A 23,765-nucleotide genomic window follows, 5' to 3' on the forward strand; every position below is an offset into this window, starting at 1 on the left:
CCATACCTTAGAAATAATTTCTATAACAATGGAAAATGCAATTCTTCGTTCGGAGAAATAAGTGCTGCCAACACAATCCGCTACAATTTAATTTGATATGAAGACTATTCAAAGATCTAAATATGGTCTTTTACGACTCTGACTCTCGAACATCAGAGCTCGAATTGACTCGTCAACGGGAGTCGTTGTGTAATCGAGTTTTTATTTTGAAACACACAAGAACCGGAAGAAGACGTGCATCTGCGCTTGTTATGACTGGGCGCAGGGAAATCTTCACCGCTGAAGGGGTTGTTGTTTCAGGGCTGCTGCACTGACAAGCATAAAAGGTAGTTCAGGAATTAAACCTCACATTCCACATACAAACAACGGCAGTAAACCGGCGGAAGTTCTTTGTAACTGCTGAAAGGCATCGCTCCATTTGAACGGCAGCTCGCTCGCCTGTTAGCTTCCCAGGCTAACAACTTTTCATTCATTAGTGCCTCGTCTTTGTTGCTCGTGAATGGACAGCGTTACATTAGCTTGGCGTTTATCCATTGTCTTTTGCAGTTGTTCCAGTTCTACTGTCGGAAATGTAAGCGCTCAGTGCTGAAATAAGTTTGAAGCTTGTTGTTCATGCCGAGAAGCTACATGTATTTGCGTAAGGAAGCTTACTTTAGTGAGAGAAACGCTGGAGGATCGTCGCCCACAGTCGGCTACAGTAAAACATTTCTAAGGCTCAACTGCTACATACGACTTTGCACCATCAAACAAGCAATAAATCACATTTTGAAATCATATTATGCGATATAGCAATAGTAGCTTCCCTACTAGCTCGCGTAACACTAACAAAATTGAATTTATTCCTCTTCTTTTAACGCGCTAAATCGATATGTTGTTGCTATTCATGAAGCTCTTGTCGACCTCTAACAGGATATGATCATCTACCATTCAACAGCTTTTATTGTGGCAACCGTATTATAGTTTGTGTCCAAGATCTTGTTCAGATTGTCTGGTGCTCTGGTCGCATTTAATGCGTATTGTCTACTCCAGTATAGATATTGATGTTGTGTATAGTACAGCCTTTCTTCATATGAATCAGTTCACCTCATTGTAAAAGTAAAAAGTGTAGGAAAACCTAAGACAAACTGTTTGAATTCAACTGGACATGTAAAATTAAGTCTAGATATGTTTGCAAAAAATCTGATTACAAATATCGATATGTTTATATATTTTTACGAATGGATATATGCATGTCGCATCACAAGAGACCAAATATTGAGTGAAGAAAAAAACAAAGCGTAAACGGTGACTCATCACAAAATGAAACTAAATTTTAGTGTTCTTTCATTTTCCCCAGAAAGGGATTTATTTATGAAGTAAAATGCACCATAACCCATCTGAAAGTCTATCCATTTTCTCTTCCTGTTAAGACTTGAGTCCCTGGATTTGACCCTGAAATGACGCGTGTGTGAGGATCCCCAGCTGCACCTTGCACTTCCTCATGGACTCCAGCAACGAAGAGGCGCTCGATATCATCGTCACCAATGTGGTCGCCACTTTTAGGACCAGATGCCACCTCAACCTGCGCACCATCGCCTTAGAGGGTACCAATGTTATCTATAAGCCAGAAGTAGGGGTGAGAAAACAGCCTTGTTCATCTTGCTTTGTCTTTATATCTGTTCATTGTGTCTGGCTTTTTCAAGCCTTGAATATTATTTGATTTCATGATCAGAAAGTCCTGATGAAGCTCCGGAAGCCTAAGATTACAGCATCAATCTGGTCCTCGGGGAAAATCATCTGCACTGGAGCCACGAGGTATGAACACCCACACACTTACAGACTCCCATTTCTTTCTTACTGGAAGCACTAGTCTGACATCAGATCATTTCTACTGAACTGAAGGTTGCGCCTTTATTTGGAAAGGATCTTGACAAATGCAATGCTAAATCTACTTAAGACTTCATTGTTTTATTACTTTAATTCTCATTTGTTTCCTAAGAAAGTCCTGAAAAAACACAACAAAGGCACTTTTTCTGAAAAATAAAGTTGTGTCCCCCAGCATTAAAGGCACAGATCTATTGTTTGTTTTACTGCATGTGACTCATGCAGGTGTGTAAACATGAAATCATTTAAGTAACTAAAGTGGTCTCCAGCATGCTCATTTTTTCTTTTTCTTACTGTCCGTTGTTTAGATTGGTGTTTTACTAAGAGTTTATTGAAGAAAGTTAACATAGATCTGGTAAATTTCATGAATATATTAATAAAAATGGGACCAATGTCGGACTGGGTGAACAAGATCACAGTGAAAAAGAGGGGTCACCTGACCAGATGGATTGACACCTGACTATAAACATGCAAAGCAGAGCAGTAGTGCGACAATCAGCTTTTCATTTAGGGAAATTGTCATTTGAACCCGGAGAGGGAGCCTGAATATCTGAGGCCAGGAGAAGGGGGGTTGATTTGTTGCCGGTGTAGGCAGATCTGGGTCCGGCATGTGTGTGCCGCCGTGTTGCCATCGCCTCCTCACGCTCTTTTCCCCTGCTGCAGTGAAGTGGAGTCGAAGCTCGGCGCTCGCAGGTTAGCACGCTGTCTGCAGAAGCTGGGCTTCAAGGTGAGAAGCGCCAAACCAACCTGGCCCCGAAGCCATTTTGAAGTCCTATATTTTCACGCTCAGGTGAGGTTCTCGGCCTACAAGGTGGTGAACGTGCTGGCGGTTTGCTCCATGCCCTTCGCCGTCCACCTCATAGATTTCACCAAGAAGAATCGACCCATCGCCAGGTAACCACACAGAACCTCCACTGGTTCATTTTGGACATCCTCCACGCAAGGAGAAACCCGTCGTTGACCTGGTTATGTCACAGCTGTTGCCGCTGGCAGCCATGTTTATGAGGGCATACTGCCCTCTAGTGGTGACAGTACTAGCTCTTTCCACTGACGCCAAAATTCACTTTAAAGTGCCGAGCAGATTGTGTTTATGAGAGGGTGAATGCGGTGTTTGCTTTTCATAGCTATGAACCAGAGCTCCACCCTGCTGCCACCTACAGGATCAAAAGCCTGAAAGCCACGATTCAGGTGTTTTCCACTGGCAGCATCACAGTGACAGGTATGCTCACACACACACACACATTTGTTTTCCCTTGGTTCCCTGTCGCCCTAAAGCTAACCATCCAAAACAAATGGCTAACCTTAACCAGGACTCAGAACCAAACTAAAACCCAATTCTAATGACTTAGTTAACCCTCAGTGATTGTGTAACTGGGTCCGTCTCTGGGCAACAACTCTTCTGTCCATCGCCTCTTGCTCAGGACCAAATGTGCAGAACGTGGCGACCGCAGTGGAGCAGGTGTACCCGCTGCTATTCGAGTGCCGGAAGCCACGCTGCCCATGATCACAGGAGCGGGACAGAAGAAGCACCTTATCCCGGGAGAGGCTCCCAAAGTACCTGCTCACAACATTTCAGTCCAGTGGTTGATTTTTAACAGCCTTAACGCGTCTTCCACGTGTCTCGTGAGGACTCTTATTTTTAGTGGGTATTTTGTTGGCGGTGAGAAGGCGATCGATCGCTGTGGCAACGCTGAGGGAGTGGCCCTGGCCCCTTCAGTGGAAGAGTAACTAAAGACCATGTGTTTGTATTTTACTCCATTTAGACTTCAAACTCTTGAAATGTTACACACGCTTGCCGCTAATATTCGGTTGCATTTTAGCCTTCCTCTTACATTTTAAACCTTTTTCTGTGGGAACTGTTGCACAAACTTCTACCGTTATTTCTCTCGTGAATCTGTTTTTTTTTTCTTTTTTTGCTGTAAATAATTTTGTGGCAGATTCGTGTTGAGGTCGCATAGAAGACAGAAACCCAGGCGAACCGTCAGCTCCGATTTTAAGCATTTCCGAAAACCAACTTGAATCATGGGTGTCTGTACATATTTGTCTGTATCTTATGAGATGAAATGAGAGTATGAACTTCTGTACTTATGTCTCCACAGTCTGCTCAAGATTTGTGGTACTATTTTGTATTTTGTATGAAAATAAAGATAAAAAACCAAGGACACAGTCTTCAAATTACAAACTTACACTGCACACAATTTTGCCCGATATACACACAACTCAAGTCACGTTACAGAAGGCATCAGGTTTAATACAGCAGGTCCAAACAAGATTACATCTCTGCTGTTCACCAGAGGTCAAATGAGGTTCCGTCCGCCACAATCGCATTAAAAAACAAACAAAATCAAAGTGGACCAGCTGGTCTAAAACTGTGTGTCACCCCATTTGCTTCATCTCGCATTCAAATAAGTCTAAAATTAACAGCAGAATTTAAAGTGTAAACAATCAGACTAGTGTATAAAAGTCAAGTTACAAAGTATCATTTCATAAATAGATCTAAATGGTGACCTGGTACATAGTATTGTACGTCAACCAGGTCTTGTAAATCATAACGTAAACGTGTCACTTGATAATCATAAGTCTATTCTGGTCTGTTGTGCTGCTACTGATGAATCATGTGCACATTTGTCCACTAGACGGCACTCTCTTACAACCTCAGGCTGTCACGACCCTTCGTGAAACTTCACATCATTTCTTTTTTAAACCGACAGCGCCACCTATCTAAAAACAAGGACACCGCTTCACATTATGAACAAAGCGCAGATCAAGTGTTGGATTATGGCGGGCATCAATAGCAATGTAACGCACTTGGATTAAGATGAACAGAGATTCGACAGTTTATCTGATCCCAATAAATAAACAGGTTGATTGGTCCATATCATTTGTCCAAGTGTTAGGTTGTGTCAGGTTTTTGACACATCACTGGAAGAACACAAGCACTGGAAGAACAGAACCTGAAGTCAGGACATGCAGAAGACTTGTTCCCGCTGCCCTTCAGCCTCCGGTGTCACGCATCGGGAGACACAAAGAACACAAGATAAGTTTGTTTGTGGAACGTCGGTGCCATTAGGTGTGAATGGATACATCATAGGTGGGGAGGGGGGTGGGGGGTGAGATAGGATTGATTCTCCAGCTACACCCTGAGATACAGTGAGATACTGCAGTCACCAACGCCCCGTGTACTATTGCACTATTGAGTTTGAAGTCCTGAGTTGAAAGTGGAGTCAGGCCTGCTGGGCCAGTGAGCTGCCGATCAGACGCTCCTGAGCTTGAGTCGCCTCTGTGTGCTTCCTAAAGAGCAGGAGGGAGAGGCGATGTTAAAAAACACATTATTTACATTACAAAAGTCTAAAACTGTAACAATGTTTCATAGACGCTGGAGCTCATGAGGTGAACTACAAACTGGATGATGTACACGTGCTTCAGACAGATAATCAGATCAAGGATTTCCAACTTAATATCTTATTCTGCACGTTATAACTATGTTAACTGTCAGTCAAACTGGCTTTAAAACGGTTTCACTTCCGTTTTCATCTTTTTCCCTGTTTTGTTTTGGTTTTTTTGATAGTATAAAAGAAATTGACAGAAAATGAAAATATTTTTTAGATGACGTGCCTTTTGTGCCATAAAAAAAACATTTGTATAGAGCCAAAAGCAGCTAAAATCCAACATTACATTTTATTATTTTTTACAATAAAGTTTTTTTTCCCACCACATCACAGCCCCTTTCTTCATCTCCTATTCAAAATGCGGGGCCCCTGGAGACCACATGCCCAGACTCATGTAACCCTTGTCAGGTCAGAGCAAAACCATTCTAAAAAAAAAAGTAAAAAAAAAAAAATTGAATTCTATATATAACATTTTAATGTGTATTTTATACATACATATCTGTTCTTCTCCCCTTAAAGGAGTAACACTCATTTCAACAGTATTTCTTCAACCTTGAAATAATTTAATAAATTAAATTGAAAAAGAGTTCAACCTATATTCACCAAGACATTCACTGCATAAAAAGGGTCTATAAATGAAATATAGATGAAATGAATCATATAATGGAATAACATTTTACCTATATAATAGTGTAATTACACTTAAAAAATATATTTTAGCAACATTTTTGAAGACTCTTTAGGCGTCACGTTCCCCTCACAACAGTCCTGCATGTTGGACCCTTGCTCGCCTACAAATCCAGAGACTTTGAAACAGTGTGTGTGAAGGATCTATATGGTTGAATGGCCGAGAGCGTGTGTGGTGTTTCAACTCACTTCTTCGCGAGCTCCTTGGATATCTCCTCCAGAGAGCGCCCCCTGGTGTCCGGGACACACATGATGACGAACACCAGCAGGACAAAGCTCATGGCAGCGTACAGGAACATCACGTTGGAAACACCAATCCGTTCTACATGAGGGTGGAAACATGAGGTTACTGCTGAACAGTGGGTTGGCTCAGATGAATGGAACGTGGAGCACGGTGGAGATGTGCAGTTAAGATATCATCAAACCTGTCACTGTCAGGAAGGTCATGGAGATGAGCAGATTGGTGGCCCAGTTCACGGCTGACACCACGGACACAGCTCGGCCTCGAACCCCCATTGGGAAGATCTCGCTGAGCACCACGTACACCACTGAGGAGGAAATGGTCGGATCTTCATTGTTCTTTCAGCGCATTTATTCACAGGAGAACACTCACAAAACGACTGAAAAACTTCTAGCACCTCCTACGTTGGATTGACTTTTGACTAGAGTCAAGTCTCCATTTACTCACTTGGTCCAAGGCTGATGGAGAAGGCTGCCACGTACACCAGCAGGCTGATCAGCGACGCCCACTTCATGTAGAGAGACACGCCTCCCAGGCTCTGGCTTGAGGCACCGAGGTCCTCCTCGGTCCAAACTATTTCCGTGGGAAGCGGGAGGTCAGCGGACGCTTCAGCACCGTCCCAGCCGGTGAAAGAGGCGTTGGGCTCCCACGGAACCAGTGTGTGATTTGTATGACTCTGGCTCGTACACAGGCTGGTGAGATGAGTGTGGCTTTGTAGCGTCAATGTGCCGAGGGCTGCCAGCGATATCGCCATGGCAACGGCGCCAGCACACAGGAAGCTCTTCGGTCCCATGCGGTCCACTAGCATCACTGCTGGAATCGTGCCCACCACCTTAACGACACCGAACCCTGTGGACGCCAGAGTAGCGGCCGCATCGCTGTCAAAGCCGACGCTGCGGAGCAGAGGCGAGGCGTATGACAGGATGTTGGGCTGGCCAGTGGCCTGCTGGAGGAAGACCAGGATCACGCCCGTCAGCAACCGCGAACGCAAGTTCGCCTTGGAGCGAAACAGGTCCAAGAATCGATGCTCGGATTCCACTTTGAGGCCTGACTGGATGTCTCTGAGTTCGCCTTCCACCTGCTCCTTGTTCCCACCCCTCAGTCTGTTCAGCACTTTCCTGGCCTGCTCCATCTTTCCCTGTGCCACTTTGAACCGTGGGCTGGGCGGGAGGAAGAGCAGCACACCAAACTGCAGCAGCGCGGGCGGAATTACAAGCCCAAAAGTATAAGTCCATCCATGAGGGATGCTTGCGAACACATAACTGCAACCGAACCCCAGCATGACTCCGATGACCAGCATGAACTCGTAGAGGGTGACCAGCTGACCCCTCCTGTCCCTCGGGGAGATCTCCGCGATGTATAAACACGCTCCTGTGCCGGACAGTGAGGTCCCCATGCCGATTATCAGCCGGCCAAACACAAGTGCGACAAGTGAGGTAATGACCATGAGTACCACGGTCCCTCCCACCACCATGCCGGCGCTTAGCAGCAAAGACCAGCGGCGGCCATATCGATCCAGGATCGGACCTCCAGCCACACAGATGAGGAGCGCGCCGAGCAAGTGGGAGCTGACCAGCACTTCCTGTTGCCGACAGGAAAGAGTGAGGAGACCACGCAGCTGGAGCAGGACACCAGAGGTCAGGCCCATTTCATAACCCAGCATCAGACCGCTGAGGGAGGCCGCCACCGCCGCCACCACCACCAACCAGCTGCAACCTGCAAGCAGAACAGGAACATCAGGACGCCTTCCCTGAGGCAGGTGCACTCTTCTCTAATAGACAAACAGTGAGCGTAATGTAAAATAAATAAATAGAAAGTAGTTGGAAAGTTCTTCCTTTGATATGTGAAGCAATTTTACCATGATTTCACACCGCAATACTCATCCGGGCCTGATGGAAAGGGCCATGTGAGGACAGACGGGGGTGAGATTTACCTTATGCCGACATTGTCAAAACATCCACCATCATCCACCCAACCATTCCACCATCTGAGGAAGTGGGTCATTCTCAGGACAAGAACTAATGGACTTCCATTGTCTTCACACACGCCAAGGAATGTACAGGCGACGTCTATCGGTTATATGCAAATCAGGACAAACCACAGCCATCAACAAGGCAGCCCAATCGAGCTACTGCTTTAATCCGGAAAAAAAAATGGTGGCAGTCTCCACCCGCGGCTTATGTTGTTTAGATTCAGAATCATGTTATGGTGAGAGCAAGTCCGGGACATTAATGGCTATTTCAATATTTCGGTAGCCAGATATTTCCCGCGATAAAACGAAAAAGAAGCGTTGCGACAACCAGAAAACTCAGAGCGCATATTAGAAGCGGAGGTGATGGCAGTGTTGGGTGTTTTCGTGGATGAAAGAAAAATCCACTTACGTACATTTTTTATCATAAAAAATAATGAGCTCTAGCGATTGTCGGGACACGTTCACTGCCAACACCTCAGATGAGCGGGTAATTTTATAGGACAATCTGACAAGAGATCAGAGCATTCGCTTTGCTATCCTTGGTTGGGGAGGGACAACAGCGGCTGGTGAGGCATGTCCCTACTTCAGCTAGCCCCAAAACAACCAATCCAGGAGGTCAATAATATATCACCTGAGAAACTAGTTCACTCTAAGGACAAAAGGAAAAATGTACTGACAAAGTTGTCATGAATCGACCACACCAAGGAATGTACACCGCGCCAAGGGTTAGGGTTAGGTAATATGACTCTATAATGCAGTTGCATGCAAATCAGGTCTCCGCTGCAAAATCAAGCTATTGCCTTAGTGTGACTATTATCGACTATGTGGTTCAGATTCACAAGCTATCATATTTCCCGGTGATTTCCTGGAAAGATCTCGGAGTAAGTCGCAGGTACCTAGGCACATACCCAACGTCTTGCTCATTCCCTTCATCACCTTGCTGCCAGATGATAAGAAAAACCCTTCCCGATGTCACAACAAGGATGTGTCTGTTGTAAAAGTCAGAAGACACGGTACACCAGCTCTGACTGGCTGCACGCCAGAGGTGTCACTTGGCAAACAAGGCTCAACGTGCTGTTCTGAATGGAGGACGACTGACCCCATGATAAGTCATATTTTGAGGCAATGACGATGATATGGCATCATTGATTCATGCGTAACCATCCAGGACAGATTTAAGTGTCCTTTGTCATTACCTCTGAATACAAGGAATACAAGGAAATGGAGGGCTGGAAGCTCAAACCTCCAACGTCTCTCAGGCAAGGCACCTTTGTGATGAAAAAGGTACATAAAAATGTAAGGCACTACAGACAACCCACTGAGCTACAGGTCACTGGGACTGTGTATCTGGTTATGGGGTGGTGAGACTTCATGAAACAGTGTCCTCATTTTCAGAGGCCACTAGATGGCACTCTCTGCTCTAAAATCTTAGATTCTCTAGATTTGTACAACCATTTCAGAGGAACCTCTCATCACTCTTGTACCAAGAGTGCCCACTACCGAACACTGGAAATTAGGACACTGTTTCATGAAGCCTCAACAGCACATCACTACTGATGAGGTTTCATTTTTAAACCAAGGGCACCACCTACAGGTGAAAAAAACGCCGACACCATTTCATGAAACCCCATCAGCCCATCTATAGCGCCGTCACTTAAAACAGTTTTTCTGTTGCTGGCAGATTTTTTTTCTCCAGAATAATTTACTACCTGTTGGTCAGCAGAACACGAAAACAATGCTGAGGTAGTCACCTGAGTTGTACAGTCACGTGGTTGGAGGTCATTTTGTGTGTGAGAAAAAACGATTTGTCACCAGAACAGATGACATAATACAGAATTTCTCACAGTCCTGACTACAAACTGTACACAGTCAGATTAAAATGTCGAATACATTGCACAACGCCTAGCGGGAACAAAAGCACAGCTGCACTCTGCGGGGTCTCTCATGTATTTGTGTACATGCTGAACATCTACATTAAGTCAAGCTTATTGCTCAACAGTTCATAAATAATGATGAATGTTTTTATTTCAACTATGCTTCCAAAATGATATAGAACATTATGTGACAATTGCAATTGAACTGTTACAACTGTTACTGACTGGTATTATGAGAGGGTTTGGAAAGTTTCTGTCCAAGACGTTACTGTCTAACTACAAAGTAAATAGCTTTTTCCTTGTCTGTCTTGTGTTGTGCTTTCAAACTGGTCAACCTGAACAAGCAACCAAGGGAAAGTTAGAACTAGAAATTGACAGCAACACTTCTAAGATCAAGATTTGTAACACATATTGCCCCGTATATGTGTCACTTACACACAGAGGCACAGTGAGGGGCGGAGGAGGACATGGCTTAGTTATATAAGTTATAGTTATAAATAAATCGGACTAAATAATAATAAATAAATACATATTTATTTTACATTCATTTACCAATAAATAATTAAATAACAATAATAATTGAACAGAAAGTCAGCCTGCTCTTTGTACATAACACAGTGATGCACCTTCATCAATACTAGGAAAAACCAGGAAAACGTTACATTTTAAAAATGTATATTTTACTTAACTTAACTTAATTTTAAGTGTACTCTGTATTCATTCATTCAGACGGATACTATATCCTTGTTTTTAGAGTTACCTTGTCGGAATTTATGTATTTTTCAATACAATTGAATCAATATGAAACAGGAAAATCGGTTCAATAATGAAGTTGGAAAAACTTTTAGACAAGTCGCAGGACATTCCAAAGACAGGGCAAGTGGGGACATTGCAAGAGACGCATATTGTATCTCCTTTTTTCTCACATGACCCAATCTGTTGATGTGTAGTGGGGGAGGGATTTTTTTGTGGAATTGAATTCACTGACCCAGGGCTTCCAAGGTGCCTTTCAAACCAGAAAAGGTTGATCAAACCTCCAATAACCCAACCCATAGAGAAGTTAAAAAATCTTGAGCAACAACTCCCACATTTCACATGCTTTAACGTCTGAGTCAGGACAGTCCAAACCTTTCGGAGCAGGCAGCTTCTGGATGATTTTCTTCGGAGTCTCATCGTAGGTGGAGTTTCCTGGCAGGAAGGTGGTCTTCTTGGTCTCCATCATCAGTGTCTTAGAAAAAAGGGAAGCAGAAACGGAAGCATTAAATCCATCCTGGTTCATTTACAGATGCAACATGACGCTGAGTTGACTAAAAACTATGTTGCCAAACCATGTTGGAGGTTACAATGATGAAGGTGGTGACCTAGATTGGAAAGCACGACCAACGCCCATGATCATTTGAGAAGTTACTGTAGCATTATGAATTCCAGCTGAAATTCTGCAGATGCCAGACTTGCATGACCCCGTTTCAATGAACCACCAGCAGACTCAACCTCAAGCTCATGAAGGTGAGAATGAAGGTGAGTCGGAAAGAGGAATTTAATACTTAAAATTCTTCAGAAAATATGTCACAACATTCGTCTTTGACAAAGCAAAAAAAGTTTTTCTCACATCAATCTGCTTACATTCAAATTTCAACACAGTGTCGTTCAACGTGAATCAAAATACAATGACATCAATAAAAGAAATGTTAAAATTGCAACGTGACTTTTTTTTTTCTTTTTTCAAATATGCCCACAGTAATAAAACAGTAACTCATTTGCATGTACTACACTATCATAATTGATTACATCAGGTCACTTTGTCCCCAGCTAAAGAGCTTGATAAGTTGGAGAATCATTAACTAGAAATACTAAAAAAAAGCTGTGAAAATGAAAGGTGTGAAGTGGATAATTAAAAAAAGATAATTTTCTGACATTGCTCATGTAAAGTATCACACAGCGCATGATTCTGAACTGCATTTTCATCACGTGTTTAGACTCAAGAGTCTCATGCTCATCAGTTAAAAACAATGATTTACAATAGAAACATATTTTTGCCACGAACTGACCTTTGAATCTTTAACAGCTGAATAATTTTCCTGCCTCAGTCAGCAGATTATTAAGACAACATATGCACCATTAATAAACCAATGACTTCCTTATTTATTTTAATGAAATGTCAGTTAGATTGAAATGGAAATAGTCATGCAAAACCAAGGGATTTTATGGTCCAAACAAATAGTTTATTAATGGTTAATATGTTATTCCTAATTCTTCATGCCACTGTTATGTATCCGCCAACATTTGTACAAATGATTTGGGCATCAGTATCTGAGATAAGTATCAGAAAATACAGCAAGCAGAGATGGACAATTCAAATCTGAGGGAGGCATCTCTCTTCATTGGTTCTAATGACGACAGCAATAATTTTAGTTAGATAAAAATGATGGAGAGTCTCAGTTTTTGCTGCATAAGTGAATATGAAACTGTTCAGTTCTTTTACTACAGACAGTGCTTTAAATCAGAGCTTGCCACATCTGAAGTTCGCAGAGTTTAGGTCCAGAAGTCGATCAATTTATGGACAACTTAAACCTTCAAACCCTGCACAATGAACAGAGTATTTAGATCCTTGGACGGCAAAACAGAATGGCCTTCTGTCAACTGTGAAAAACATTACGCTGTTACATCTCATTCAGGGGGTTGTTAGTGGTGAAAGATGGCAGGAAAAAAATTGCACATCAGTGTCTATAATCGTTGTTTAACGAGTGTAAAACTTAAGATGGAGATTATGGTTGCACACAGGGTATCTACTATACAATGAGTTCAATTGATACAACAGGGTGCCTATCTTGGCAGAGGGGCAACATCACATCACAGTAGTGACGGTGGATCACATGATATAAAAATTGAAGTCAAGCAGTCTTCAAACCGCACTATAATGTAAGTCAGTGGGTCAAAACATCTGCAAAACTGAGTGTATTATTATGCACACAAGACCATACAGCTCATAGCTATTGCACTGCCTCTTAGTGCACCTATACTAAAAACAAACAGCCACAAAACTGCTCAGATTTCTGTATTTGTAGTGTTAAATCACGTTTACGCTAATACAGCAAACATACTAACCAGCAACTCTTGCTTGACTTTAAAACTCACCGTATCAATCGAATCTCTGCAGTGACACCGGCGTGTTTGTTGGGGTAAATAAATAAAGTGGATTTAGGCAATGTCAATGTCGTCGTCTTGTCATGACTTGTCGCCACAGCCTACAGCTCTGTCTACTGGAAACGTACAGACGTGAGGAACTGGTGAAATGCTGAACCTAAAATGACAAACCTAAATGTAAAATTCTGCAACTTCAGAGGCAGGTTTTGTACGGTTAGACAATTGAGGAGAAATTCCTTACGCTAAGACGTGATGCTACGCTTCTGCTGTCAGCATTTTTCATGGTTAGTTCCTAAAACTTTTGACAAACCAATACTAGTTTATGCGGGGGACCAAGCACTGACTGAAATAGAGACACTGAACGCACAAAAGCTTTGCAGAAAATGCCGACAGCTGTGCGCAGAGAGCCTTGACAGCCAGTACGAGCCTCATTTAAGCGCAGTTAAAGATGTTATTTATGCAAAGACGTGCTCATACCTGACGCAGCGTGTCTCTGTCTAGAGTAACTTGGAGTTCGGTCGGTCCATTCGCCCTTTTCTTCGGTGTGCTCGAACTTTTCTCACTCGTGTCGCCGCGCATGAGATTTGTTTTGGTAAATTCCTGGAGTATGCTCCGCCCCCTTTCAAAGCCGTGTACCAGTAGAAATCTTTCGTGTCGCTTCCGGGTTCCCCTGTCCAACGCTCCTATTGGTCCAGATGTTATGCAAACTATCCGTAGTATCTACTTTTTACAATAAATCCCAAGTGGCAGGTTGAAAAAGCTACTATAAGAACAGATACTTTAAATCACAGAAATGCCCAAACCGGATTTTCAAAACCTGCACTTCAGAAATAACTGACTGAAATGTTAATCATATATATGAACTTCTTAGCAATTCAAATACATATACGTTACAGAATAACTGTTCAACTTGAAAGGATGTACATGTCTTTGTATTATTAATGTATTCATTTCCATTTTACAGAGAGAGTTTTTAACATGTGTTGATGACCATCGCACAACATTCTGTGTGGGGAAATGCTGAGCGTGTCCCAGCTGCTGTTTTATTGTTCCTGCCATGTTGTCTGTCTGTGAATGCAGCAGGTCTACTGATCTCCACCTGCCTCCGAGTGCTTCACATATGACAAACCAGACCAAATGTTCTGGTCACGACCTCTCCTTCGCAGGCGTTCATGTCATTTCTGGGCTTCCACTCAACTACCTGTTGAGCATTGTGTGCGCTGTTTCGGCTTGGGTGGCGATCCCTTCAAATCTTGCTATATTAGATCACATTTGCACATATTTTTCATCCATTTGTACCCAAATGCGTCCTATCCAGGGTCTCCACCACAGCCCTCTCACTGCTGACTAGAAACCTTCTGCTGCATTTGACCTACTTCTCTGACGATATATTTATGCCCAGGCGTGACCTTTGAGACGCAAAGGTCAACCTTTTTAAGACACTTAATACCTGCAGTTATGTGTGCGTGTTCATGTTATGTAACACATGTTCTAGCCAGTTATTAGCCAGATCATTCAAGTTAATAATTGACCTACATTTATCATAAATTGCTCGCGTCACTCCACACTGTAATTGATTTAACAGCAGTCGACTCCAGCGCGTCATCCTGCTATATAATGCAGTAATTAAGGAACATATCTTAACCCAGTAATTCTCCGATGGTAGGTCTCAAAGCATTCTTTCATTGCTTGTAAAAAGAGGACTGCTAGAGGCTTGACTCGAGAACTGAATGCAGCACTGTTCTCTATGTGGGACTGTTGGCCAATGGCTTGTCAAACAGGTCTTTTTTGTCAGGTTTGAGCTCCAATATAATATAGATTTATCTTTTAGAATTTAATGCAATACATAAGATATATATATATATATATATATATATATATATATATATATATATATATATATATATATATATATAGAGAGAGAGAGAGAGAGAGAGAGAGAGAGAGAGAGAGAGAGAGAGAGAGAGACTTTTAGATTATATAATTTGATTTATTCAATTTTTATTATAAAAGTTTTAGTCAAATACAGCTAAATATACTTCAGGATTTGAAGGTACATATTATCATGACTTTTTTTTATAACAGAGTATTACAATTTTTTCCCCCTCGGTTCAATCCAAGCACCCATCTGTTTCGGTATTTTGTGATTTTAAACAGGAATGTGTGGGTGTGTGGTGGCATATTACGAAATAAAAATAATTTTTTGCAACTCCTTCCAAGTAAGTAAGAGTAGGCAAGTTGTAAGTCAGTTAATTAAAAGCATAACTGAATTGCTGCTCTGAACATTGATCCGTTCCAAACGTAGTTGTTGTAAGTAACAACTTGACCAGTAGATGGCAGCATTTAGTTCGTTATAGTTGACACATCGTCTGTCGAGACTACACCAGCAGGTGGCGGGACATGACAATAATTGAGTCTTATTCCTGCTGGAAGACAGACCTGATCTCAGGTTTAAAGATAGTCGTAGGTCTTGTTTGTTTTCATACGTGTCTTAAGCTTGTATCAGAATATTTTTTTATGGTATTTTAACATGTGCTGAGCCAAGCTGTTGAGTGATTTATAACAACATGACCTCTTGTACCTTTGAGTCACTCCAGTTGCCATTAGCAACCAGCAGTTTAATACAGGAAAAGGGCATACTTATGTCCAAGTCATCAGTTAGTTGTGTAACAAAATACATTTCTAAACACAACAAGTTTTTTTTGGGTTTGTTTGTTGTGTAACGTTTCTGGAGTTTTAGCCTGACAGGGACCTCAGAGGGGTCACCGGGACATGTTTACCACACTGGACCCTCACTCTTGAAACGTATGCAAAAGTTGACTTTGTGAGGAATGCATCAATATTTTTTTATGAAAACAACTTGAAAACAAGATAAGTTGTGTTGTCCAAGAGAAAGGAGGCACGCTGTCATTGATTAGGGCAGCTGACTTGCTGAGCCCCTGCAGGTGGGAGTTTGGTAAATTTGGGACAGGAGTGAAGCAATACTTGACGTTTAACTATTATGATTATTTTTTTAATCATTATTGTTGTCAGTTAAATGTTAATATCTCCGATCAAACTTCATAAGTGGACAAAAATAATAAAAGAACAATAAAAGTTTGTTGTTTCCTCGTCCTCCCCATATATATTTATTTGAAGAGAAAAACGTTCAAACCTCAGTCTCTTAATGCATAAGTTAGTGTGAATATCAGGAAATTTATATGTCTTAACTATATTATATTGTTATTATTGCCATACACGTTTTATCTATATAGTGCATGTTAACTATATTCCAAGTGCAATGCACTCAATCTGACAGGTGACAGTAGCGCTAGGGTTAGCTACGTCAGCACATATTATTAGCAACGGCTTGGTAAATAAAAAAGTTTGCCAAAAATATACACAGGTTAGTCAATTGTTGTTCGAAAAAAGAAAATTATTAGAAAAAAGTATTATTGTTCTCGAGGGAACAAGGTAGTACAACAACAAGTTGTTGTTCATATAAGAGGTTTTATGCACATTATTTTCATGAAGCACATTATTTTATTCTATTATAGCACATTATTTTCATTTGTGATTTCTCCTCACTAGTTCATTTGAATATGAGTGGATGTATGTATAAAGAGAACCACAATTCCATAAGGTGTAATAAAGTTAAACTTTTATTTTAAACACATAAATCTTTAACAATTTTACAATTTACAGTACATTTGACACAATTTGTTACATACATCAACTTAAGTCAGCGTCTGCTTCAATATACATTAAAACTAGTACACGTGAACTCCAAATATACAAACAAACTTAAATACCGCCAGACTGCATTACAGCAATATTCAAATGGAATGTTGCGTTCCGATGTGGTTAGCGCGGCTTCTCGCCGACATTACTGCGCAAGGAGGGGCCGCTGTTGTCAAGCAGAAGTTCTCCTGTCATGGTTGTAAAGGCTCCCTCTCTCTCTATCAGCTGGTGTGCAAACAAAGACGTGAAACCTCTTAGTCCGTGCTACATCGCTACACTACGCCTCAGACTCGGCTGTCAGTTTCACAATAAAAAAACAAACTGGCGAAAAGTCCGATGGAGAGAAAAGAAACCAAAAGGCACCTTCAGGAGAAATAAAAACAAAACGCCCCGCTCTGTAACATTCCGCTTCCCTTTGTCGAAACCAATGATAGGAAACAAAATAAAAAAGCACCAAAATGAGCATCCCAGCTACTCGGGTGATGATGCAGTTCTCAAGTCAAGGCTGGTGCAGTCCCTGCTATTTCAGGAAAAGATGGATGTGTGTGTGCTTATCCAGAGCTGCAAAAGGTCCCTAAAAGAGGTGGACAGTCGCTTGGATTTATCACGGCTGAGAACCGGTGCATTAATATGATGAACCCAGATGAGCAATTCGATCACAGCAGGCATCCTCTGGCAGCCGCGCTCCTGCGGCGCATTCAAGAATGATGGCAGGTCGGTCGAATTATTTGATGCAGGAGGAGGGGTGCTGTTGGTTGGCCTGCCATCATGATGGGACATGTGGGGTCACCATGCAAGTCCGCACAGATGGCACAGTCTGTGTCCGAGCAGAAGATCCTATAGGTAGGAGTCCATGGACGGGGCGTAGGAGAAGCCCACGAAGGCTTCGGCCGCCTCCTTGATGCTGGCGGAGACCAGGGCGCTGTCCGGGCTGCAGCCGATGGAGTTGGGCACCGGCTCTTCTGTGAACTCGGGGTCAAAGTGCCGAAGGTCGTTGGGTCCCGTCTGAGGAGGCACATCAAAGATTAGGAATTTTGGACGGACTTCAACGCAGCTAGAGGAGGTAGAAGGGAGCGTACCACGTTGGGGTTGAAGGGAGGGGTGATCCTCTTGGCATTCAGGTCGTCCCAGTTGATGGGGGAGAAGAACATGTGGTTCTTGATTTCAATCTGGGGAACAATGAAAATATTATGGAATAAACATCATAATAATAATAAGAGTGTAAGCATAGCTACAAATAAAAGTAAACATCCACTTACAAAGTCGTCCGTGCAGCCGAGCCTCTTGGTTCTGTCCTTCTGCAGAAGCCCCTCCAGCAGGTGGCGAGCCGCGTTGGAGATGTTGGGCTTGAGCTGCAGCGGCTTGTTGAGGATGTTGTCGTACATCTCCGCCGTGTTGCGGCTGTAGAACGGAGGCTAAAGGGAGAGAGGACGCAGAACTCAGCACACAGCATCCCTGAGAGAAGCTCGGAATTTTGGCACGGCGTCACTCACCAAGCCGTACAGCATCTCGTACAGAACGGCGCCCAAACACCACCAGTCGACTGTGCGGTCGTAGGGTTGCTTGTGCAGGACCTCAGGAGCCAGGTACTGCAGACAGAAGAAAACAGTGAGTAAAAGAACACTCGGCTTCTTGGTCGGGTCCTGCACTCTTCACACCTCTGGTGTGCCGCAGAACGTCGACGTAGTCCCGTTGGGTTCAATGTTCTCCTTGCAGAGCCCAAAGTCGGTGAGGATGATGTGTCCCTCGGAGTCCAGCAGAATGTTCTCCGGCTTCAAGTCTCTGTAGACGATATTGAGGGAGTGCAGGTACCCCAGAGCGCTGGCGATCTCCGCTGCGTAGAAGCGAGCTCGCGGCTCCAGGAAGCAGCGCTCTCTCTGGAGGTGGTAGAACAACTGCAGGAGGAACATAAGGACAGTTAGGTAAGAAAAATGAGTGGAGATAGATAACAGGAGACTTAATATGTCCTGTCTCCGGACCAGGCCTGTGTTTAATCAGCGCCGTCCGTCTAACAATCACAGGAAATTAACTGGATGAGAGGCGCAGAGTTGCTGCTAATTTTGGCCTCTCCCAGTGTCTCAACCAGCCCCATGATTTCCTGAGAGCCGCTTCCTTTTAGAAAGCAGCAGAAGAAAGCGTGAACTCCGCTTCTCATGACAGGATTTCCTCTCTGTCTGCTTCGATCAGCGGCGACATCCACTGGCGACGATGACACCAGAAGAGCGTCGAGATTCATCATGTTTCACCGTCAAAATCGACTTCACTAAAGAAGCTGTTGCTGGAAAGACGATGGGAAATAAAAGACTCACCTCTCCTCCATTGATGTAGTCCAGGATGAAATAGAGCTTGTCGGTTGTCTGGAAGGAATAGTGGAGGCCCACCAGGAAGGGATGCTTGACATTCTTCAGCAGCACATTCCTCTCTGACATAATGTGTTTCTCCTGAAGAGCAAACACATAGGGGGTCAACTCTGTTGACACAAAGGCGCACAGTCGACCGGGTGGCTCTTACCTCCTTCTTCTTCAGGATGGCCTTCTTTTGCAAGACTTTTACCGCGTAGAACTGGTCGTCGGCACGATGCCGCGCCAGCAGCACTTTGCCGAAGCTTCCCTTGCCGATCACCTTGAGGAAGTGGAAGTCGCAGGGTTTGGCTGAGGGGTTGGAGGAGGGTCCCAGGTTGATCTGCTGAGACGGACTGGGCTGTTGGTGAAGGAAAAAAACGGCAAGAAAAGGGAGAGAAAAACTTAGATACGATGCCATTATTTCATTATTCAAATGCACTATGCTCTTAAGAATCCTTAACACTTGCTGGCCAGTATCCCTTTTTTGTTGTTAAACTTTGGATTTTAGCAACTTTTGTTGAGTTAATGAAAAGATAAATGTTTAAATATTTAGAAAATAATCGCATTTTAGGTGGTTTTTACATGTAAACATGAGCTCAAAGTCAAACGAAGGTAAAAAGAGGTCACTTACCGGAGGAGACGGGTTTGTGTTCATGAGCTCTGCGTCTTGAGGAGGACTCAGGTTCAGAATGGACGGCACCTCAGGACTGGACAAACAAACAAGAGACATGTAAGAGTCTGAATCTTCGAGCACAAAGTACCATTATTTTCCTCTCCCGCTTCTGTGGAACAACATGACTCAAGCGGTTACTCACTGCTTGCAGGGGGCGTAGGAGTTAGTGGCCAGTCTCTGAATGAAGTCGTTGAGTCCCATCTTCCTCTGTTTCATAAAAGCTGCAACAAGGGAAAAAAATGAGGCAAAGCGTTCCAAGAATGAGGAGAATATCATCATCCGCTCGTACCGGTGACTATTTCCACCAGCCCCCTGGCTTTTGAGTAAGTCATTGCGGGTTTTTCTGTTTCAGTTTTGATGATCATTCTGGATCCTGCCGTGTGCTCTTCGACGACCAGCAGCCAAAACTATAACCATCAGAGTTTTTGACTGGTGTTTTAAGAAGTAGGAGAAGGAGGAGGAGGCAGAGAGCGGAGGAGGAGTCACGCCAGAAACACCCACCACTCCCAAGTCCCCTCCTCCCACCAGGAGGAGGCGTAATCCTGTGTCAACATTTCTGCACAGTACATGAATGGAACCTATCGGGGCGGCTGCGGTCGGAGCGCGTCACTGCCTCGCCTTGTGTCAGTTTGAAAAGGGGAAAAAAAAGGCTGAACTGCTGGGAATGTTTGTACTGTTTGCACTAATGAGCTGGTAACAGAAACTTTTAGCCAACAGCCCATGGCATCAAAACACAGCAAGAGATGCCAAAGTTTCAACTTAACACAGCGTCAGGTTACTACAGCAACACATGTATTCACATAGAGGACAGCGACACTTCAACACAAGTCTGTGAACCATTTCAATTGTTGAACTCACATGCTGCTCTGCAGCGTTTATACCTTGGCATATTACCAGACAATATTTTGATCACCGCAGTTATGTGCCCATTAGTTCATGTTTACATGAGTTAAACCAGTTATTAAACACGTCATTTGAGGCATTTTTTGTGATAAATATACTGCACTTTTCACCTACTTAAGATTAAACTGAAAATAAAAAATCTAAACAAATTTCTGTCTAAATATATTGCTAAGCGCCTAAAGAAGCATGATCACATTGCTAGAGACCTTGAAGAATTTGCTGCTGTGTTATCTGAAGACTAAGAATTCCTTAAAGTCTGAGTCTAAAAGTTTAGCATTTTACATCCATAAATTGCTTCTGTAAGTGGAATTCAGTACAGTAATTGATTTGTTATTCTCAAGAGTGGTACACTTGCCTGCAGCGCATGATTTAAATAGATATATTGTCGTCTCAAAATATGTTTGCAAGGAAAAACAGTTCCTTGTTCTAGAATAACAAGTTACATCTTTAAAAAGATCTATTATAAATACATTGCAGCTTTCTAAAACAAAAAATAGCCAGTAACATACTGTACTTAAAAAAAATTGACTCATTTACGTATGATTAAAGTCAGATATTGCCTCATTTAATTTTGAGATAAAGTCTCACCTAATCACAGTTTATTGCAGCACTACAGTAGCAAATGACGTCACAATCCAGTTATTACTTAACAGCTGACAACATCAAGTACCAGAGTCTAAATGAGATAAGCTTTCATTTAATGCGTAACAGTGTGCAAATGATAAAGAAAGGGGTTTTTATGTCAGGCTGAAATGGTGACTATGCTTTGTGAATTACGAACCCAAGTGTCAAACAATCTGGTGACCTCCAGAACAACCCAACTCCACCATTTTGGCCGCGTCTCCGCTGGCAGTGACGCAGGTTCTCTCTGTATACAGAGATCCGAGTCTGAACCTGAAGTCTGGACCCGGAGGGGGGCAGATGCCAAGCTCCGCCAACTCCAGTGGAAAAGTACAGACCCAACTCCATCAAACAATACGGAAGGGACCACAAGCATAGCCAGCAATGACTCAATCGACCGCCTTCTGATTAAACTTGTATCGATGTATTTGAAATTGAACGAGAGTTGCCACGCTGTGTTGCGTTTAATGCCCCAGGGTGGCACACCGTGACACCGCTGTTATGCAAGACACCTGGTTCAAGTTCAACCAACGCCGGACTCAAAAAAAAAAAAGTCTGCTGGCTTTATTTGACCGAATTCGACAAGTTGAAGTTTCCAGGGCGACGTTGGCTTATTTACAAGACTCCATTAAACCAAGGGAATTCCACACACTGCCGCATCCTAAATCCAGGTCATTGTGTTTGAGTGTTAACGGAGACCCCCCCCTTCACAGATGCAGATTTATCCCCCCGAACCGTGCTGAAGTCCCAACTACTCCATTTTTAAACACCTACCCCGGTAAATACAAACATTGGCAATAAACAAAGACAGTAATGATAATTTCCCACACTCGCATTACTCTTTGAACGGATCCCATTGATACTCACAAGTCCAGGTAGTCGATTTGTCTTTCATAGGGACGCCTTAAAGTCCAAACCCAGTCAGGAGAGGTGGTACTCGACAGGGAGCTAATCGAACTACAAAACCACATTCCTGGTCTTGGACAGTTTAGTCTTACACTTTTTTTTTCCTCAAGAGGGAGGAGTGGCCCCGCCCCCGTTTCCTTTCAGCGTTCGGTTCCGTGCGTTTAGAGACCTGACGTGATGCGTTCAAATGCCCATGAGAAAAATTTGATCCGCAAGCTTGGGCGCTGTAAACACTTGTTCCATATGAAAATAGATAAATAAAACAAAGAGCAAGGTTAACCATGTATGCCTCCAACTTTGTAACAAGATTATAAGGAAAGAATAAGATTAGTTAATGTTTGATTAAGACAGTAACAAAGCAAAAACATGTATTATTATTATTATTATTATTATTATTATTATTATTATTATTATTATTATTACTATTATTATTATTATTATTATTATTATTATTATTGGATTTTGAATTAATCTTTCACTGTGGCAAGGCAAAATAAAAAATGTTCAGCTACTTGGCTGGAAAAGCTATGCCTCATTCTTTTAGATACAAATTCATCGGGCTGATTTTAAATGTAGTTTTTAATATAGATTTATTTCTATGCTTGCAGTGGGCCTACAGTTGTAGGTTTACAATAGCGCAATTTGATTGTGCTTTTTTGTACTTAACATATGTTCACTGACATTATGAATAAATAAATAAATAAATGTATTATTTAATAGCTTCCCACGGTGTTGAAGTGCCCTTGGGCAGGAGGATTCTTTGATCCTTTGAAGGTCAAGAGGACAGCTTAACCTGTTTTCCACATTGTGGATCAATCAACGAAATACTCTTTTGCTTTTTTGAAATGCTTTTCATTTAAGCCTTTAAACTATGTTGTTGATGAAATTATTTAGATTCATGCTAAATGATGCGGACCATCGTGCTGGTCCATGCTGTGACCTCTTCAGGCTGAGATTTATAGATAGTGTGTGTGTGTTGATATAAAACAAGTGAATGCACTTCAAATTGCTGCATGCCAGTCACACAGAGAGGGCGGGACTTAAAGGTTATACTGCATTGCTGTTGATCCAATTAACGGTGGAAAGTTTCCATTCTTTGTTTTTTTTAAAGATCCTCCCATGGCCACCTGAGTCACACACTTGGATGTCGGAACAAGTCTGCGGGGAGCCTCACAGCTCACTTACACAAGACATGTTCTGCTTCACTCAAAACCACACTCTCTTCTGCAACTTTTAGTTCTCCTTCAGAAATACACTGACACTGCATTGACAGTCTATGAGGGACATGCACTCCTGTTTTATTCCTACTAAAAGACTCGACTGAAAACTCAGCTGGACAACCTTGACGAATATGTCTCACATTTCCAGAAACAAAAAAAGTGAAGATCGGTTGGGAGTATTGCCGCTCCTGTCAGAGCCAAAGATAACAT

General features: G+C 42.6%; 3 protein-coding genes across 8 annotated transcripts in view; 1 reads left to right on the forward strand and 2 right to left on the reverse strand.

The window, feature by feature from the left end:
• The first annotated feature begins 216 nt into the window (after positions 1 to 216).
• On the forward strand, positions 217 to 4,016 carry tbpl1 (TBP-like 1). The gene is made up of 7 exons (XM_053844001.1): positions 217 to 326; positions 1,410 to 1,615; positions 1,712 to 1,794; positions 2,527 to 2,590; positions 2,654 to 2,757; positions 2,988 to 3,082; positions 3,285 to 4,016. The coding sequence occupies exons 2-7, from the start codon at positions 1,481 to 1,483 to the stop codon at positions 3,365 to 3,367; spliced, it is 564 nt and encodes a 187-aa protein (XP_053699976.1). The 5' UTR covers positions 217 to 326; positions 1,410 to 1,480; the 3' UTR covers positions 3,368 to 4,016.
• A 50-nt stretch (positions 4,017 to 4,066) lies between these two features.
• On the reverse strand, positions 4,067 to 13,769 carry slc2a12 (solute carrier family 2 member 12). 3 transcript variants are annotated; one of them, XM_053843999.1, is made up of 7 exons: positions 13,648 to 13,768; positions 13,162 to 13,327; positions 11,155 to 11,254; positions 6,628 to 7,896; positions 6,365 to 6,487; positions 6,129 to 6,261; positions 4,068 to 5,154 (listed from the first exon to the last, which is right to left on the reverse strand). In XM_053843999.1, the coding sequence occupies exons 3-7, from the start codon at positions 11,246 to 11,248 to the stop codon at positions 5,088 to 5,090; spliced, it is 1,686 nt and encodes a 561-aa protein (XP_053699974.1). In that variant the 5' UTR covers positions 11,249 to 11,254; positions 13,162 to 13,327; positions 13,648 to 13,768; the 3' UTR covers positions 4,068 to 5,087. The 3 variants fall into 3 exon arrangements, with proteins under 3 accessions (XP_053699973.1, XP_053699974.1, XP_053699975.1); XM_053844000.1 differs by lacking the exon at positions 13,648 to 13,768 and adding an exon at positions 13,412 to 13,624; XM_053843998.1 differs by lacking the exon at positions 13,162 to 13,327 and having other exon boundaries at positions 4,067 to 5,154; positions 13,648 to 13,769.
• Positions 13,770 to 16,788: 3,019 nt separating this feature from the next.
• sgk1 (serum/glucocorticoid regulated kinase 1) overlaps positions 16,789 to 23,765 on the reverse strand; it is a 33,003-nt gene continuing 26,026 nt past the window's right edge. For 2 of the 4 annotated variants that reach the window (XM_053887064.1, XM_053887067.1), the window contains 9 exons: positions 20,048 to 20,126; positions 19,864 to 19,939; positions 19,402 to 19,590; positions 19,200 to 19,331; positions 18,549 to 18,785; positions 18,384 to 18,479; positions 18,150 to 18,305; positions 17,970 to 18,059; positions 16,789 to 17,895 (listed from right to left, as the gene is read on the reverse strand). In XM_053887064.1, coding sequence (XP_053743039.1) covers positions 17,728 to 17,895; positions 17,970 to 18,059; positions 18,150 to 18,305; positions 18,384 to 18,479; positions 18,549 to 18,785; positions 19,200 to 19,331; positions 19,402 to 19,590; positions 19,864 to 19,939; positions 20,048 to 20,126 — 1,223 coding nt within the window. In that variant the 3' untranslated portion in view covers positions 16,789 to 17,727. Of the gene's footprint in view, positions 17,896 to 17,969; positions 18,060 to 18,149; positions 18,306 to 18,383; positions 18,480 to 18,548; positions 18,786 to 19,199; positions 19,332 to 19,401; positions 19,591 to 19,863; positions 19,940 to 20,047; positions 20,127 to 20,194; positions 22,252 to 22,296; positions 23,764 to 23,765 lie in introns of those variants that run through there. The other 2 variants (XM_053887066.1, XM_053887065.1) reach the window with 2 other exon arrangements.

The sequence above is a fragment of the Synchiropus splendidus genome, chromosome 15 (assembly GCF_027744825.2).
Source record: "Synchiropus splendidus isolate RoL2022-P1 chromosome 15, RoL_Sspl_1.0, whole genome shotgun sequence".
Classification (NCBI taxonomy): domain Eukaryota; kingdom Metazoa; phylum Chordata; class Actinopteri; order Syngnathiformes; family Callionymidae; genus Synchiropus; species Synchiropus splendidus.